Here is an 18,863-nt window from a genome sequence, read left to right as displayed (position 1 = left end):
GGGGCAAAAAGAATTTTATTCCTGGGTGCCCTAGAACCTAAGTTTCCCACGCCAATTGAATTTGAACTTGACCGGTGAGTGATCAAAGCTCTCTTCAAGACAATGTTTCCGCTCTTGCAATCTGCGGTTTGGATGGCTGCCAACCCGTTCCTGGAGGTCGGCTTCGAGGAATCCCCATTGAAATGAATGGCTCCATTGACTTTCAATGAGAAACCGCCGCTCCTCCTCTCGGGCGCCACCTGCAGGTCTTCTCCGATATCAGGCCCAAATCGCCGGAATCTCCATAGGGTTATATGGAACCCCAATGGCGACCTATGGAGAAACTGCAAAATGGAACCTGCAAAGGCGGAAAAGGGACAAAGAGCCATAAACACCAAATTAACATTAACCCTTTCCCTCCCACCTGGATCCCAGTGTATGTGGTTGCTGCATAGACTGCACAGGTACAAACACTATAATTGTGCCAATATAAACACTTAGCAAATAAAACGGTTTGCCATGAGGCAGGGGAATAAAAATACATAAATTCCCAGTAAATGTGGGAATAGGATAACCAAGGGACATACCTTTTGGTTATGAAGCAGGGGAACATCTGTATTAAACGTACATTTCTGGTTAACCCCTCACTTCCCAGACGGTGGAAGGGGGTGCCTAATGGGGGTGACCCCTTTATTACACGCTTGGCACCCTTCCCCCGTCACACTGATGTAGTGAGTAGGTATACATAGTGCGACTAGAAGATTCTACATTCAGGTCCCTGGAGGAGTCACAGAGGAAGGATCTCACTGTACATAGGAGTAAGTCATGTTTATGTGTAGAGCTATATGTTTACGGATGTCTGGTCACCTTTATTATTTTATTTTAGTTAGGAAACATGTCCCTTCTAGTCATAGCAATGGTCCAAGGTTAGTCGTCTGCCCTGAAAGAGGAGGATGCTCAGTACTCTGGGGTGAATCCTTTTAAATAAAAGGGTTCCAGAGCACCACAAGATTGGCCCATACTGACCAGTTCTTAATGTGAGCCCCTTCTGGTGCCTTGGGATAAGGGGGCACTCCTCAGAGATGCTTCTGTCAGGGATACATATCGCGTCACTCTACTATGGATCCTGGTGGGAAGGAGGCAAATCCAAACACGGACAACAAATACCATGCAGACCCAGTGCTAAGGGTACAAATTCCAGAACCTCACCTAGGATAGTGGTGAGAGCAGTCTGGGGAAGAATACCAAATACAACTGTATTCTTTCCCACTCTTTCATCCCTGAAGAGAAGATGCCCTTATATGTGGAACCTAATTAAAGTAAGTGTACCAATAAAGTTCCTTGCGCCCTTCATTACCTCTTACCATACACGCCCAGCCAGCCAGGATGCCAACACACCGAGAAGGTAATTAGAGAAGCTGGGAACCACTGTATACAAGACACCTCGATATAGCACTCTTTAAGTGTCGGTAAAGAAGGGGTACAAAGCAAAGTAATTTTAAAATACAATGTGCTCTGATTGTCAGACATTTTCTGCCTTGAATGACATCTTCAGGTTTTAAAAATTAAATCTAGAGAATCCTATATTGAAACACAGGCATTGCTACCTCAGTTACGGTTCTGATGTCTACTTTGCGCTCTTATGCCATCAGTTAATTTAAATAAATATGAAATATAAGTATGAAGCAATTAAAAGCACCTATTCTGAAAAATGGGTGCTATTAGACTGAAAACATATGAAAGCAGTTATTTTACGTGGGAAATGCACAATGAGTTTTACCCTAAGCTATTTTAATTTAAAAAAAAAAAAAAAAGTGTTGCAATTAAAGTACAACAGTGTAGAGAATGTTATTCAGTATATTTGCAGAAAATATATATTTGGCCACAAATAAGAATGAATGCACCTTCAATAAAATCTCTCCTTTGAGCACTTTATGATGTTATGTATTATTTTTTATGGTCTTCTACCACCTGTTTTAAAATATATGTTGGCACCAGATTGGAAAATGTATTAATTGTGATAATTGAAAACACCTGGGAGGTGCAAAAGGATTCTGTTGGCATGCACTTTATCTTGTTGTATAGTTTAACCATGGAATTTCAAGAGGTTCCACGCTTAAAAGCACGATCAATGGAACACTGAAATAAAACGTTTAACGTCACCACTTAGTACACATTTATAACTATTTAGTACACATTTATAACTATACTTACCAAACCCTATCCACAGTTGTGGATTTACAGACACCCACGTGATTATTCAGGGAAGATCCAGCGGCAAACAAAATTGAAGTAATGCATCATCAATAAATAGGGAAGGGGGGAAGGGAGTTGCTTTCAATGGAATCCCCCCCCCCCCCCCATTCAAGAATCCATAAAAATTTTGGACCACACACCAGTTATATGCAAATTTCTGTAATTCCTATTTGAACTATATAAGGCCCGTCAAACTGAGAATAGCTTGAGGGCTGATTCTTAAGTTCAACTACAAGTGTCAAGTCACACTAGGAAAATCATTTTATGAACAGCAATGATAACCTACGCGTACACTTTCTTCTTGTTTTCCTTATTAAAAATATGTAAACGTTGTTTGTATCTCTCCCTCACCTCCCGCTCTCTCTTCCACCATACACACAAACACACACAAATACCCCACCTTCTCCCACAATACCTCAATGCCACACACCTTGGGGGAAGACTCCGGCTACTGCTGGAAGTTGCTGCCGGATCGCCACCTCCTCCCTCCGGAAGGCCACGCACCAGCGGGAGGAAGCAGCCACTTCCAGCGCTCACCGGGCCCCGCGCACTTACCAGGCACGGGACTTCTGTTCCAGCTCTCCCCCAATTGGCTTGCTGGCCGCATGGCGACACCATTTTGGGTTGCGAGTTTGACAGCCCTGAACTACATACAGTTGTGTGAAAAAGAAAGTACACCCTCTTTGAATTCTATGGTTTTACATATCAGGACATAATAACAATCATCTGTTCCTTAGCAGGTCTTAAAATTAGGCAATACAACCTCAGATGAACGACAACACATGACATATTACATCGGGTCATGATTTATTTAACAAAAATAAAGCCAAAATGGAGAAGCCATGTGTGAAAAACTAAGTATACCTTATGATTCAATAGCTTGTAGAACCACCTTTAGCAGCAAAAACTTGAAGTAATCGTTTTCTGTATGACTATCAGTCTTTCACATCGTTGTGGAGGAATTTTGGCCCACTCTTCTTTACAACGTTGCATCAGTTCACTGAAGTTTGTGGGCATTTGTTTATGCACAGATCTGTTAAGGTCCAGCCACAGCATTTCAATCGGGTTGAGGTCTGGACATGTACTGGGCCATTGCAAAACCTTGATTCTTTTCTTTTTCAGCCATTCTCTTGTAGATTTGCTGGTGTGCTTGGGATCATTGTCCTTTTGCATGATCCAATTTCAGCCAAGCTTTAGCTGTCGCACAGATGGTCTCACATTTGACTCTGGAATACTTTGGTATACAGAGGAGTTCATGGTCGACTCAATGACTGCAAGGTTCCCAGGTCCTGTGGCTGCAAAAACCCAAATCATCACCCCTCCACCACCGTGCTTGACAGTTGGTATGAGGGGTTTGTGCTGATATGCTTGGTTTGGTTTTCACCAAACGTGGAGCTGTGCATTATGGCCAAACAGCTCCTCTTTGGTCTTGTCTGTCCAAAGGACATTGTTCCAGAAGTCTTGTGGTTTGTTCAGATGCAACTTTGCAAACCTAAGCCGTGCTGCCATGTTCTTTATAGAGAGAAGAGGCTTTCTCCTGGCAACCCTTCCAAACAAACCATACTTGTTCAGTCTTTTTCTAATTGTACTGTCATGAACTTTAACATTTAACATGCTAACGGAGGCCTGTAGAGTCTGAGATGTAACTCTTGGGGTTTTTGCAAATTCTCTGAGCCACTGTAGAATGCTGGGCTTTAAATTGTTTGGAAATGGCCTTATAACCCTTCTCAGATTGATGGGCAGCAACAATTGCTTCTCTAAGATCTTTGCTGATGTCTTTCCTCTTGGCAATGTGTTAACACACACCTGAATGCTCCAGACCAGCAAACTGCTAAAACTTCGGCTTTTATAGAGGTGGTCACACTTGCTGATGATCAATTAAATCAAGGGCATTTGATTCAGCAGGACCTGTCTGCTACTTAGGATCTTAATTCCTATGGAAGCCGTAAGGATGTGCTTAGTTTTTCACACATGGCTTCTCCATTTTGGCTTTATTTTTGTTAAATAAATCATGACACTGTGTAATATGTCATGTGTTATTGTTCATCTGAGGTTGTATTTACCTAATTTTAAGACCTGCTAAGGAACAGATGATTATTGTTATGCCCTGATATGTAAAACCATAGAATTCAAAGAGGTTGTACTTTCATTTTCACACAACAGTACATTACATTTAAAATGCTGCAGGCAGTCTTATGTTTCAAGTTCGTGTTGAAAAATACAGGTAATCAATGCCATGGTTTGTGCATTGCAACAGGACACGGTCTCAAATCTTATGGATTTTGTTTTGTTATTTTTACAGTCTGCTACATCTCGTATACAAGCTCGGGCCCATCTATCTTCCTTGCTGCTTCATTATAGTCCTATAGAAACTGCACTCAAACTAAAGAAAAAAGGGAAAAAAACGTATTTTAATAGCAAACATTAAAGCTTACAGTATGGAAAAATAGAACGTTTCAGACCCCCAATGAGTCTGTCATCAGAAATCTGAGCATATCCAGGATCAGCATTCAAGCACCAGTATTTGCTTTGGCGCAGAGAGGAACTATGTCCCTGAGCATACACATCTGTCACGGTTAGTGGCTACTCATTCCTTTAACAACCAGCAATATAGGTTCTAGGTTTAGGACACTGCTTGAGGCTTCCAGGCTTATCCTATGAAAAATATTAAAGTTGCATTTTAATACCTGAAATATTTATTAATTTATTGACCCCTTTCCAACTTAAGCGTTCTGTGGCCAACTTACTCACTCATTTTAAGTCATGTTATCCCTCCCTCACAGTTTGGAAGCTGTTGGAATGGCCACGGAGAAGACTGCATTAAGTCAACCAAGCTTTGATACAATCATTTTGGTTTGAAATCGCCAACCATAAGCACCAATTATAGAAATAGTTTATAGGCAGATGTTTGCTTCTGAGTGAGCCCTGGTGATAAATATCTAAAGGAAGAGAGAATAGACCACCACAGTAAGTGCCCATAAGATTACATATTTACCACGGATGCTCAGAGGAGATCCACCAGATAGAATATACCGTAATACAGATCTCAGAAATACAGGGAAACAGAAACACACATACTGTACTGCATAACATACACCTAGGCAGGAAATCCCTAAACAAAACTATAGCACCAGAAAGGCAAGAGCAGTAATAGAGTTTATGCAAAGGCAATATACACAAACTAAAAGTCAAAAAGATCTAGGACTAGTGTAGCCCAGTCTCCTGGGATTACCGTTTCCTGGCCTCATAACAATGTAAATCCCCTTTAATAAGTGGACAGTTAACTTAGACTATGCCGAGTATGTTATATTGTTCATTGTGCATGTTTAATAAAGTTCAGGACTAGCCTGTGTTTGTAAGGGGGGGAGGGGGCTATGACAGTGAATAGGCCGGATTACAAACCCCTCCGCAGTGAAGGAGGGGAGTTCTTCTTTATAGTAGAGAGTGGAGTAAGGGGTTATTCTGGAATAGTCTTGACTGAGCCACTAATTGAGCCAGCTGTGCTGAAGTAGGGATATCTTGAATACCTGGCCTGTTTGCGGCCCTCGAGGACTGGAGTTGTGCAGGCCTGTTCTAGGGGATAGGGTACTAAGGATTTGTGATTCAGTGTATGTATCCTGCAGGTCAATGAACCTCAGTCATACCAACACCTGGCGTAGTATTTGAAGCATGGCTATAGATCAAAGAAGTGTCAATGAGGTGCATCCTGAAACCTCAGGATCCTCTTCGACTGGAGGCGCTGATACCTAGAGAAACAATGCGAGCCTGTCCTGATGTCCTCCCCACAACATCGCGGAGATCTCCTGCCTCCTGTTACCACTCAGGTATGAAACAACAAACACAGAATACACCAGTAGCAAGACCATTTCATACAGCAGCGGTGCACAAAGTGGGGGGCGCGGCCCCCAGGGGGGACGGGAGATTTTGCTGGGGGGGGGCGGCGCGGGCAGTTGCAGAGGCCCCGCGCTCTTTCCCCAGGCATTTAAATTAAATGCCGGGGGATCGTGTGAGGCCCCTGCAACTGTTTACTTACCGGGATTCAGCCGTCTGTGTTGCGTCGCCATGGCAACGCGGCGTCAATAGACGCCGCGTCACCATGTGACCTGACGTCACACACCCACGCAGCGTCCTCCGACGCGGATGAAGGTAGGCATGGGGGCGCGAGAGCCGGGGGCAGAGAGACAGGGGGGCGCAGCACAAAAAGTTTGCGCTCCCCTGTCCTAGAGGGTGTGGGAAAGACGGCTACACTAGTTAACATGACCCAGAGAGTGGAGAAACATATATGAAAAGGGGACAACAACAATACAAAACACAAAGACTAGGTACTGGGGGGGAAGTCGATGGTGGCGTGGCAACGCGGTCGCAGGAGTTGTTAATTACTAACTATTCATTGAACTTAAACACACAACCCCAGCAAGCTCTAACCCCAAAACCCACCACATCTATATATCTCTCTATCTATGATGTGGTGGGTTTTGGGGTTAGAGCTGTCTGGGGTTGTGCGTTTGTTAATTTTATTTTCAACTGATATCAGTTGGTTGGAGGCCCCTCCTCCCAGGTTTTAAGCTCACCCCTCCCCACTTTTTAAGCAAGGAAGGTTCTTTCATTATGCTGTATGGATGGACTCACTGTAGTCAATCTCCCTCCACAGAAGTAAGAGATTTTTTTAGCAGGTTAGTTAGTGTTAGGACCTGCAAAGTTTGGTCATGCCTAGACATTGGCGTGCAGGCTTACAGCATTTTGGCCAAATGGGTTAACCAAATGACCCTTATTTATGAGAATATTATTATTGAAGTATTTAACTATATACCAATGACTATATATTTTGTCATATTGGATGTATTCATTGAACTTACCTATTATTTGTTGTACAAGTACTAGGAAAGAAATGAATTGCAGATAAAGAAATGTTAAATTGAAACAATGTTTCGACCAAAGGTTAATAGTTTACCTTTATATAAAATAAAGAGACATATTGACCATTTATGATCTTAACAAATGTTGACAAATATATGTAACTAGCTGATATACCCGGCGTTGCCCGGGATGTAATGTTCCCGCACTTTTTTTTTTTTCCCCCTCTCTTTTTCTCTCTCCCCCTTACCCCGTCTCCCTCTCTCTTCCCGTCTCCCCCCTCTCTCTCTCTCCCTCTCTTCCCGTCTCCCCCCTCCCTCGTCTACCCCCCTCTCTGTTTGTCCCCCGTTCACATCAATCCGATCCCCCCATTTACAGGTCCGGTCGTCCCCCCCACCCACCCTTTACACCTTCATGCAGTTTCTGTGTGCGTCAGTCAGTGTGTGTGTGTGTATGTGTGTGTGCGTGTGTGCGTGTGTGCGTGTGTGCGTGTGTGCGTGTGTGTGGCTGGCAGTGTGTGTGTGTGGCAGGCAGTGTGTGTTTGTGTCAGGCAGTTTGTGTGTCAGTCAGTCTGGTGTGCCCTCCCCCCCCCCCTCTCTCGACTGTGTGTGTGTTCTGACTGTTCCCCCGTCACCCCCGCCGCCCCCCCGTGCGGAGAAGCTGAATGGGGGGGGACCCCGGCGGTAATACGGGGCCCGAGGAGAAGAGCTGAGAGGGCAGGCGGAAGGCGGCAGTGTGTGAGAGGTGGCGTCGGCGACTCGGCGTGAGTGCATCGGGCGGGAGGCGGCGTGAGTTTGGCGGGCGGGAGGCGGCGTGTCGAGAGGTGAGGTGGAGGAGGCTTGCTTTTGGTGTGACGGGGGGGGGGGGGTTTGAGGTGAGGCGGCGGCGCCGAGGAGTGGGTGCCGATGCTCATGGGTAGCGGTGCTGGTGGCGCCGGAGTGTCTTGGATTTGCTGTAAGGGGGGGGGGTGTGGGGAGAGGTGAGGCGGCGGCACCGAGGAGCGGGCGCCGATGCCCATGGGTAGCGGTGCTGGCTGCACCGGGGATGCTTGGGTTTGCCGTGAGTGGGGGTGGGTGGGGAGAGTTGAGGCAGCGGCACCAAGTAGGGGGCGCCGATGGCCATGGGTAGCTGTGTCGGCGGCGGGTGAGTTCATAGAAGCACGCAAATCAATGAGTTGTGAGGGGACGAGGGCGGGCCATGGACCAATCTGATTGGCCAGAGTGTGAGTGACAACCCAACTGACCAATCAGCTTGTCCATAAGCACAGCAAATATACCTTTAAAAAAATAAAATTATATATACACACACACACACATATATATACACATATACAAGGCTTTCAATAAAAAAAATACTATTAAATTTAAAAAAAAAGGAAGGTGCATCATTTGGGGATTGAAGGGTGCAAGAAACCATGGTCAAACCTAATACATGCATACAAGCGCTGACCTCCCGGGTCGTGTGCATTTATCCGAGCATTACCAACCCGTACTTGCTCATTCTCTTTGGCGACTAGATAACTAACCCCTTTTACCTCACGGTTTGGCAACTGAAAAAGGGACATTTAAAAATAAATAAATTATTATTGATAACCTATACAAATCTCAGCCAAAACCTATACAAATCTCAGCCAAAACCAAAACTGAAGACATCTACATGGGTTAACTCCTGCACTTCCAGTGGGGCCAACAATGGCAGCGAAATTCATTTCCACATGCAACGTAGGTAATTAACAAGTCACAAAATCAGAGAGTACATGTTATGTACAAAAGTCTCATCTCAGATAAAACATTACAATCATTACAGCAGCAAATATGTAAAAAAAAAAAAAAAAATCGAAAACAAAAAACGGCAAGATGTAGAATGATATATCAACAGGCCTGCTAAATTAATGATACAATGCAGAAAAAAGTCTAGGTATTATGATTAAATATCACACGACATGACAAATCCTACCTCAGAAGATATGCACTTCAATACAATAGTGCACAGATGGTAGCTTAAATTGTCAGGGGAAAACCATGATCTTTTCAACAGAAGTATTTTGTTCAGATATGGTCACTGTTTTCTTCTTAGAAGTGGTATCACTGCTTTATCACTTTCCCAGCTGTTTCCCTACCTTCTTTTCCAATTTGTCAGAAGCAAAGTCAAGTTTATTCTGCTGGCAAAGCAACTCAAACCCTCACAACAGTATTCCCAGACAGCATATTGTCATTCACAATGCTTAAATAGTCCCCTGGAATTTGAGGTATTTGGTAGACCTACAAAAAAAAATTAAAAATGGCAAAAAATAAAAACAAATAAACTTTCTAAAAGGTTCTTCAATAACTGCACACCAAAGAGATTTAAATTTGAGATATTATAGGCATTTGTAAAGAAAAATACATAATTCACGGTTTCTCATTTCCTCCAACTGAATTACTCTCACTTTAGTTTTCTGATTAAAAGGGGTAGTTCAACTTCGTGAGCAAAACATTTTTAAGTAACCATCTTGCTTCGTTCCATCTTGTAAAAAGGGAATGTACAGTATTGCTTTTTTGTCAGGATTCCTGGATTCAAGCATATTAGCTACTAATCTGTTTTAGAAATGGCACCATAAGAGTGTTACAAAGCGGACAAAAAGATACAGATTCCTACTTGCCTCAAAATCAGGAGGAGGCCTGGCGGTCCCAGATATACCCTATTTCCTCGATTCTAAGAAACACCTTTTTTCCGATTTTCACATGCCCGAAATCAGGGTGCTTCTTAGAATCAATGTATTAAAAAATATTTTTTTTTTGAAGTGTCTACAGTACTAACCCCCTCTTTTCACCTACTTTCAGGAGAGGTCCCATGTCAGCGCAGGATGAAGCGGGCGGCGGTGGCATGAGGGGTCCCACGTCTGCAGATGGTTGAAGATGCACAGCGGGTGGGAGTGCGGCAGGTCAGGTCCCAAGTCTGCAGGTGAATGAAGAAAAGGAGACAGCGGGTGGGCTTGCGGTGGCAGGAGATCATAATAGCAGAACAGATGAGCAGGAGCAGAGCGGCATAGGGGAACGGCTTGGGAGGTGAACACTAACAACGGAAGTTGACCGGTGTCTGAGTTCCGGTGTTACAGTGTGCACCTCCCAAGCCGTTCCCCTATGCCGTTCTGCTCCTGCTGAGCTCTCCTGCTATTATGATCTCCTGCCGCCACCACCGCAAGCCCGTCCACTGTCTTCTTACCTTCATTCACCTGCAGACTTGGGACCTGTCCTGCCGCCGCACTCCCGCCCACCCACTGTCCATCTTGAACCATCTGCAGAGGTGGGACCTCTCCTGCCGCCGCCACCGCCCACTTCTTCCTTCGCCGACATGGGGCATCTACTGAAACAGTGAAAAAGTAATTTTCCTCGATTGTAAGTGCGAAATCGATGGTGCGTCTTACAATCGAGGAAATACGGTAACACAAAAATAGTACTTGGCACGCCACGTGAAGCAAGTGAATGTACAGGCATCCTCCACCCAACGTTTATTGTTGGGTGGACACAGAATCCCCATATGTCAAGTCTAAATATTTACCTGCTCCTTGGTTAGGGGAGAAAAAAAATTAAAATTAAAAAGCCCAGCAAATACCCTCCATCGTAATTAACTTTACACTAAGTATCTCGTTATCAGCCACGTCAAAGTATAGGTTGATTGCTTCTTCCTCTAAGTTGGTTCCCATATTTAAAAGACCATAACTTCCCCCCCCCATCATATTTTTGATAAAGTAGAAATATCCTCAATTTTGGTAACTTCATATTTGAAGAGGAAAGATCCTTAAATTCAACCACATTTGCTCCAAATATTTGTTGCCTGTTTCTGAACTATTTTGTCACTTCCAAATTAAAGGCCTCGCTCAGACAGGCCGCGTTGCGACGTGCAGACGCTTAGGTGCGCGCGTCGCAATTTCTGGTTGTTTGGTGGGAGTTTTCAAACTGTAAACTCCACCGGCGGCAAAGTGCAGCGTTGTCGCTGCGACATTTTACCGCCACAACCAAACTTGAAATTTTGTGCTACAGTCGCGTGACGTGAGCTGGTTCAGCCAATAAAGGCGAACCAGCTCTGTGACGTGTGAGTTACGCCCCCGCCACGCCCCCAAACGCCGCGACCCAACTCCGGCAGTTTGAGCAGAGATCGCTGGACTGCAGCAGCGCGCGGCGGAGGCGCGAACGCAAGCACGCTGAAGGAGCGGTCTGTCTGAGCGAGCCCCAAGACACTTTGTGCTACCTACAGTACTTACCCTTCCCAGGATTTTTCTTTGACAACAACCTTTGAATGTATGTTGATGCAAATAAAAGGTCTGGTATCCATAAATATATCAAGAATTGGTGGTACATTTGGGTAGTCTGTCTGATCATATGTATAGGCAAAGATGGGAGATCGATTTACAGGCAGAAATATCAAACGATTTGGACTCCAAATCACGTTGCATATGCAATATATTTAAACAAGTCTATTTAACAAGTCATCAGACCAGTGTTTTTCAACAAGGGTTCCTAGGAAACCTTGGGTTCCCTGGGCATCCCTAACATTTTCTGCCCATTTGAAAATTGTATCAAATACAGAAGACTTTATAATGCATCTGATCACAGAGATGCTATTAGAGATGTTTGGGGGTTCCTCAGAGTTTCACTTAGGATTCCTTAACAAAACAAAACAAAAAAAACAAGTTGGAAACCACTGCATCAGATGCATCTTTATTCACACAAATTCGCAGTATCCCAAGTCAGTGCTGTTTTCCTGTTAACTAAGAGTCCCCCAATATACATAAAACCAGTACTTTATGGGGGGGCATCAAAACATGCCCCAACCTGGCACAGAAAAATCACACTTTGTCTATGTTAAAGAAAAGCACAGTGTACATGATCAGTCTTTCCGTTAGTAATGGCTATAGGAAGAGGAGAATTACCATATTCTTAGATCTGGTTTGTAGTAATACCATCAGTTTAGTAGATCTTGCAGCATCAAATTTAGCCCCCTTTCAAGTTTTCAGATGCTTCAATTAACCATGTGGTATAGATTACATTGATGCCGACCATTTAAATCCCCAAAACATAAGGTTTGGTCTGGCTTACAAACATGCTCAATATCCAGCACAGTATACACACACACACACACACACGTTGCTAGGACATCAATGTCCCAGAAGCATGAATATAGCTATTCCACTGTAAACCTAAATAACCATCTTGAATGTTGCAGATAAATTAAACACGGCACGTTCATTTAACAATGCTTTTGAATACATTAAAATATGCTTCATGGAGGAAAGGCAGTTACAAGACAAGCCTAAACATATTGCATAACATATATTTAACACCATTTTACATTTGCTGGAAACAGAAGAAATAGGATAGATAGGATAGATACACACACATTTGCAATGCACGCCAAGAATCCCAAATGTGGCAAATTTCACTTCCAGGCTTAATCACCCTGAATGGCTTACTGCCACAGAAAGGTTTAACATCCATAAAATAATGAGAATAAAATGGGATACCCCACAAGAAGCACCCATGCAGAACATTACAGCAATACGATAGAAGGGGTACATTCAACATGGTCGGATGCTGGGCAACACACACCATTCCAGGGTTTACTGGCAATTAGTCAGATTAGGGTGTAATACCCTACACTCCACTTCAGTGAACCCTCGATAAAGTCAAAAAAGCCCATACAGGAAAAACTCAAGATGCCACTTCCCTTATGGTCCAACGTTCCTTGAATTGAAAACTTAAAAACACAAGTTACATTTTGTTCATCTTAAGTGTACTTACTTTAAAAAACAATGTGTATGCACATTGGTTAAGGTAATAAGACAGAATGTTAACACTGCCTTACTGGTAGTGTTCTGCATAGGTGTTTCTCGCCATCGCCCCCAGACATTTGCCGTTCAAAGTCTTAGTTGCCGTATCGGTCCTGGAGGAGAAGTGTACATAGGTTGTACGGAATGATACCTATATATTACAGTTGTTTATAGGATTAAACTAAAGTGTACAAAGCTCTCATATTCTCAAATGTCTCGTCTCCGAGTGCACACTGAGACCTGTGAGGCATAGCCATAGTACGTACATCACGTATCATTTATCACAGTTCACTTTATGGTGCTTCAGATGCAGTGGCAATTTAACCTAATGTGGGGAGGGGAGGATTCTGTTGGCATTTCAGTACTACTAGTTAAACGGAAGATGCATTATTAACTGGTATGATCCTCATCAGAGAATGAAAAAAAATAAACTAAAAAAGGAGCAGGTTGAAGGTCCTCTCTAGAATGTTTCAATCCACACATGCTTTCTTAGGAAACCAAACATCACGTAAACACATTTGTTGTATTTGTGTGAAAAAGTCACTTGTTACCTAGATATATCAAATTAAAACAGATCAGTACCATTGTTTTGGTCCAAAGAGGGGGCTTGGCCCTTTAAAATGGTGAATCATGCTTTTTGGGAAGTCTTCTAAATCATTTCCCATCCAATGTATTTTAAGGAGTCATTGGCGACATGGTTGGCTCTCCATTACATAATAGTCAAGATGGGATACTTGCACACTAGCAAGTGTGCACTTATACTTCCAACTTCAATATTTGTGTTCTTTATCTCCAGTACTGATATTTGGCTAAAACCTGCTATAATTCTAGTCTTAGGCTGCGGTCCCACTGGCGCTGATCGCGCTCATGCTTGAGAGCGGTGATGTCACCAATTCTCTAAGCATGAGCGCCGGGTGTCCTGCCTATTTTGCAAGCGCGCGCGGGGGGCGTTGCGGGCAAGTTGAGTCTGCTTGAAAGTTACATTTTTACACCGCGTGAGTGGGGACAGGACAATTTGAATTGCCGAAACTAAACTCGGCAAGCGCAGCGTGCTCAGAGGTATCGGGGCCGCAGCCTTAAGCCGCGCGCATAGTGCCTGCGACGGCGCCCAAAAACAAATGCTTTGCCGCTGCGTGCGCTTATAGTAAGCGCAACGCGACAATGCGAAGGAGCGACGTTGCGTCGCGGATTTTAGAAGCAGGCAATATTTGATTTTTCAAGGGCTGTCGCCTCATGTGACAGTCCCTGAACCAATCAAAAGCCAGTAAAGCAAAATATAACTTTCGCTAGTGGCGACGGCGACGTGTCCCATCGCACTATAGGCGCGGCCTTAGTCTGTTCACAACTACAACAAAGTTACCAGCTATTATGCTACAAGACTTTGAAGATCCTCAGTCACCAATGGTTAAAAAAAAAAAAAAAAAGTAATCAACTCGTTATATATATCTGATAGATGATGTTAGAACAGTCCCTTTAACAAATATCTTAGTCATTTTGCACCCATCACCTACCTCTAAAAACAATTTAATGGAATAAAGGACACCAGCGTTTTGATCAACACTTCAAAAATGCTAAATAATTGGACATCGAGTAGCTTGAGGTGCCAAGCAATTGTTCTGCCTTTCAATACTGAACTGACTGGGGCAGGCTAGGTTTGTTGCTCCCATTATTTTATTGTAATTGTACAGTCGAAATCCTAGTTACAATCAGTCCCTGCCCGAAGGAGATTACAATCTCCTTATTTTGCTATATTTTAAACTGAAGTGGTGACCATATGGCAGTGGTCTCTTAAGTCATGTAGGTTGGTTTGAAGTCTAGCTCCTTTTGATCTTGGGCCAAGTCCCTTCATCTAACTGGGACTCTGCTACCAATATTTATATTACAAACTCTTTAGGGCTGGAACTCACTGTGGGAATATGAAAAGTTAAAAGCGTTGTAAAAAAATAATTAGTTTTACTTGAACCAGAATGTATGAAACTTGACACCAGTAATAAAATTTGAAAGGCACACATGGGATACCCCAAAACTGATAGGTGAATATTGTGCAGGACTTGGCATAGCCCCACAGCATAATAGTGTTAACCAGTGACAAACTTCCCAATGATCATCTGGTAAATAAACAAAAAGAAAGTCATTTTATTAACACGTTAAAAAAGTTTCTGTAAGCATAGTTCATCACACGCTCTGACTGCTGTACCTATTTAGTAGGTACACTACATGATTTTGGCTGCTGTAAGAGCAGCTGTACCTATAACACAAAGTTGTGTGTGAGGTAAACTGCAGAGGTTATGGGACTTCTGTAGGAATTGCTTGGAAGTACCTCCATCCAGCACAAGTAGAGGAACAACATTGGTACCTATTTCATACCCACACAATTTTAGTATCTGCTTTAAGACACTTAATATGTAGTCCACATGGTACCCTTCATTTCTACAACACGCAATATACATGAGAACTATATTAAACAAATATTAGGACATAAAGTATTATGCAGCGGGATCTTTAGACCTTTTGATGGCGAGTATGTCCATTTCTACTCAGACAAAAATGTAGAATAACCCATCCCCTATTCCAAATTAAAACTCCCAAATGTAGAAACTAAAAAACAACATTTTGTTTAAATAGCACTAAAAAAAAGTATTGTTTACATACAATGTGGGCAACACACACGTATATAAAACAGACATGTATAGCAAGGTTCTGCTTATGGGAACTTTGAAACTTTTTGGTGTGTGTATATATATATATATATATATATATATATATATATATATATATATATATATATATATATATATATATAACACACACAGCTAAATGACAGGGATATCCAGTGTCACTCACTTGTTGCTGGCTGTGGCTGACATTGGCAGGGCTGGCAGGACTGCCCCTCAGCACAGTGATGTGCAGTGTGAGCAGCAGGAGTCCCAGCAGCAGCAGCAGCTCCGCCGCCAGCCGCACCATCCTCTTGATGCGTCCAGCTTTCAATGCCCGGTCACTCGGGCCGGCCGCGCCCCCGCTCTCCGCATCCAGGGGAGCCGGCTGGGTGGAGGAGCCGGAGGAGCCACCGCCACCACCGCAGCAGCACCTCGGAGCCACTGCGGGACAGGAAGGAACAAAGCCCCAGGGAAAGCAACGGGGGGGAGGGGGCGAATGAGGATCTCTCTAGCCCGGAGGGGGAGGCTGATCAGCAGCAGGCAGGGCTTCCCTGAGCCAGCTGAGATCCAGAGATAACATGGGCTGCTTCCTGCACCCCAAACAGCCCCCGAAATAACGTCTCCCACCAAGAATAAAGTGTGCACAGGTAAAACGAGGGGTTGTAATATCCGGCTAAATTAAATGGAAGGGTACACGCACACAGAGCCCACTCTGTCTCCTATCGCTGCAGGAGGAGGGTAGGTGCCCAGCTCCCAGGAGTGGGCGCACATGGAGACGTTTCTTGCAGTAAATATGCCAATCCAGTGTGTTTGGGTCTTTTATTGTCCGGAAAACTGATCCCGTGTCCCCACGTGCAGCCTGGGGTGGGAGAATTTAAACGCTCTCTCAACACAAGTTTAGTGGGGAAAATGCTATGTAGATAAAAGCGGTGGGGTTTTTTTTAGCCCACAAAAGGTGATTCCGGGTAAACTAGAGGTTTGTAATCCTAGATGTGCAGGCAGGTTGGGGTGAGGCTTCTCCAGGTGCTGCTCCTCTGGGTTGCTGCTGCTGCTGCAGAGGGTCTCGCCCCTCTCTTGATCTGTAAGGACACAGCAGAAGTTTCATGCACTTCTATCGGTCTCTGTCTCATCCCCATGCGACTCGGAACTACGTGCTGTGTGTGCTGCAGAGTGGCTTTTATCCAGCACAGCAACTCCTCGCGTGCTACCTATACAGTAACCCAACTAACTGGCCATTAACAGGTCTCACTTTATGTTTATTACAAAGAACCCATAGAAAAGTCTCTCTTTAAGTACAGTATGTGATACCTGGCACTCAGCACATACCTTATAGCATGTTCCGCTTTGCAAAGTGAATGCTAAACAACATTAAAAAAGAAATCCCACTTTCTGTATTTCCCGCTGCAGTTGTTTGCAAGCTGCCCACGCCCCCTTGAGACCCGAGCCTGGATTGCAGAGATCCGGGCACAGCACACCTACCACAAGGCGCGCTAGCAACTAACTGCTCTACTCTGTGTCTTAAAGCAGATAAACGCACTGCGTGTCTACTGGGTTTTATATAGTGCACTCCCAGAGCTTGTTGTTGATCTGTTACCCCTCCCCCTGTCATTAACCCCCCCTATTCTCTCTCAGATTTCTCTCCCCCGTGGAGCTTGCTCCAGCTCAGCCAGTGTTACTTTACAAACAATCTCCCTCACTCACCACAGGGGGATGCAGATATCCCCCACTTTATACAGTTATCACATATTTTACCAGGAAGAATAAAATAGATACACACTATCTGAACCTCTCCTTGGTCAGAAGTACAATGTACATTTATCCTATTGCCCAGCTAGGCAGCTGTTAGCTTTGTACACTTCTTCACAGTGACTTGATCTTATTGGACTCTTTTCTGCGGATAAAATAAATAGATAAATAATAGTTGCAGGTCTCTCTGGTATGGATGAGGTCAGATTAAACTGTAGCCTATTATCTGCATGGAATAATAATGTCGATTGTACAATGTACAGCACAGTGTGCACTGACAGCTTTATAGAAAGAAAAAATGTATATTAAAAATAAAAATTTCCATTGCTATCCAGGTAGGTGAGGAATTGGGTGCAAATTATTAACAGTAACAAGTGCCCACAATTGCTACTGTAAATGTCCTTAGAATGTACAGTACTTACGGGGTAATTCTATAGCTGCCGCAGTGGCAGCTCGAGATGGCAATGGGGATTTTCAGCCTAAAACGCCCTGAACGTTTATTTTCTGCTGATATAGAATAAGGCTCTAAAGTTTTAGCCACAACTGTCCGAAGCCGAATGTATCCATATTCCACTACTTTAAAGGTGCAATCACTTAAACATTTCAGACAGGAATGTATCTCACCAAGGTCCAGATGCACATTCAAATGAATGGAAGTAAAGGAGTGCTAAAGCTTTTGTGGATCTGGGGGAAAGTGTTTAATAGCCTTTTTTATTTTCCGCATCTCTCAGAACAACTTATTATACACTATACAAATGTAGCACCCTTATATATTTCTATGGCCTGGCATGTGAGTCCTGGTAACAGCAGGGAGTGCCAGGGTTAATAAGTCACAAACACAAACACATCTCCTTGTGTTTCAATAATGTAGCAACTTACAGGCACATGTCGGGGCCTGGAAGGTGCTGGGACCACATGACAGGATGAGGGCCTTGCTACATTAGATTCTGCCCAGTTCATCCCTATCTAGGGGTGAGTTCCAGTCTTTCTCTTATGGGGAAGGAAGAATGAGTGTGTCCAGTCTAGCTGGGGGCCTCTGGCTTCTTGGGTAAAGGGAACTTAACAACATCCAGGGAGAGACGGATCCCAGAGGAGTTCCCTGCGTGGATCGTTCTATAATAGAGGGACCCCAGGGAATACACCACGCCGTTCCAGATGGAGATGAGCAGACCAGGCAGGCTAGAACAATGGACAACCCTCATGGCCTTGGTTAGGCTAGATCCCCGCTGCCTGCTGCAGCGCCGCCGCAGGGACAAGAACCCGCCACTCAATGGCGTCGGGCCCACTAACTACCTTGCCCGCCGTGTTGTGTGAACAGATTTCCCTGAAGACAGGAAATCTGTGCTCACAGCTCGCGACGGAGCGCTGGCCACGCCCTCCGGCAGTTCAGCCAATGAGGGCGAACCTGCTAGTTGACGTCATGGCCGCGCCCCCACCACGCTCCCCCTGTCTTTCCCCCTGCAGCTCACCGCAGACCGGGGATCCCAGCTGCACGCGGCGCTAGCCTGGCAGGCGCGGCGTGCAGCGTCGACACCAGGTCCTCAGCCTTGACAGACAGGGAT

General features: G+C 44.3%; 1 protein-coding gene across 1 annotated transcript in view; it reads right to left on the bottom strand.

Moving 5' to 3' along the window:
• ISM1 (isthmin 1) overlaps positions 1-17,104 on the bottom strand; it is an 87,552-nt gene extending 70,448 nt beyond the window's left edge. Inside the window, exons 1-2 of the mRNA XM_075596052.1 lie at positions 16,882-17,104; positions 15,743-16,634 (exon numbers count right to left, since the gene is read on the bottom strand). Coding sequence (XP_075452167.1) covers positions 15,743-15,862 — 120 coding nt within the window. The 5' untranslated portion in view covers positions 15,863-16,634; positions 16,882-17,104. The remainder of the gene's footprint in view (positions 1-15,742; positions 16,635-16,881) is intronic.
• Between the last annotated feature and the right edge of the window lie 1,759 nt (positions 17,105-18,863).

This window comes from Ascaphus truei, chromosome 4, assembly GCF_040206685.1.
Source record: "Ascaphus truei isolate aAscTru1 chromosome 4, aAscTru1.hap1, whole genome shotgun sequence".
Lineage (NCBI taxonomy): Eukaryota > Metazoa > Chordata > Amphibia > Anura > Ascaphidae > Ascaphus > Ascaphus truei.
The sequence above is the reverse complement of the archived record's forward strand: the minus strand, read 5'-3'. Positions and strand labels throughout refer to the sequence as shown.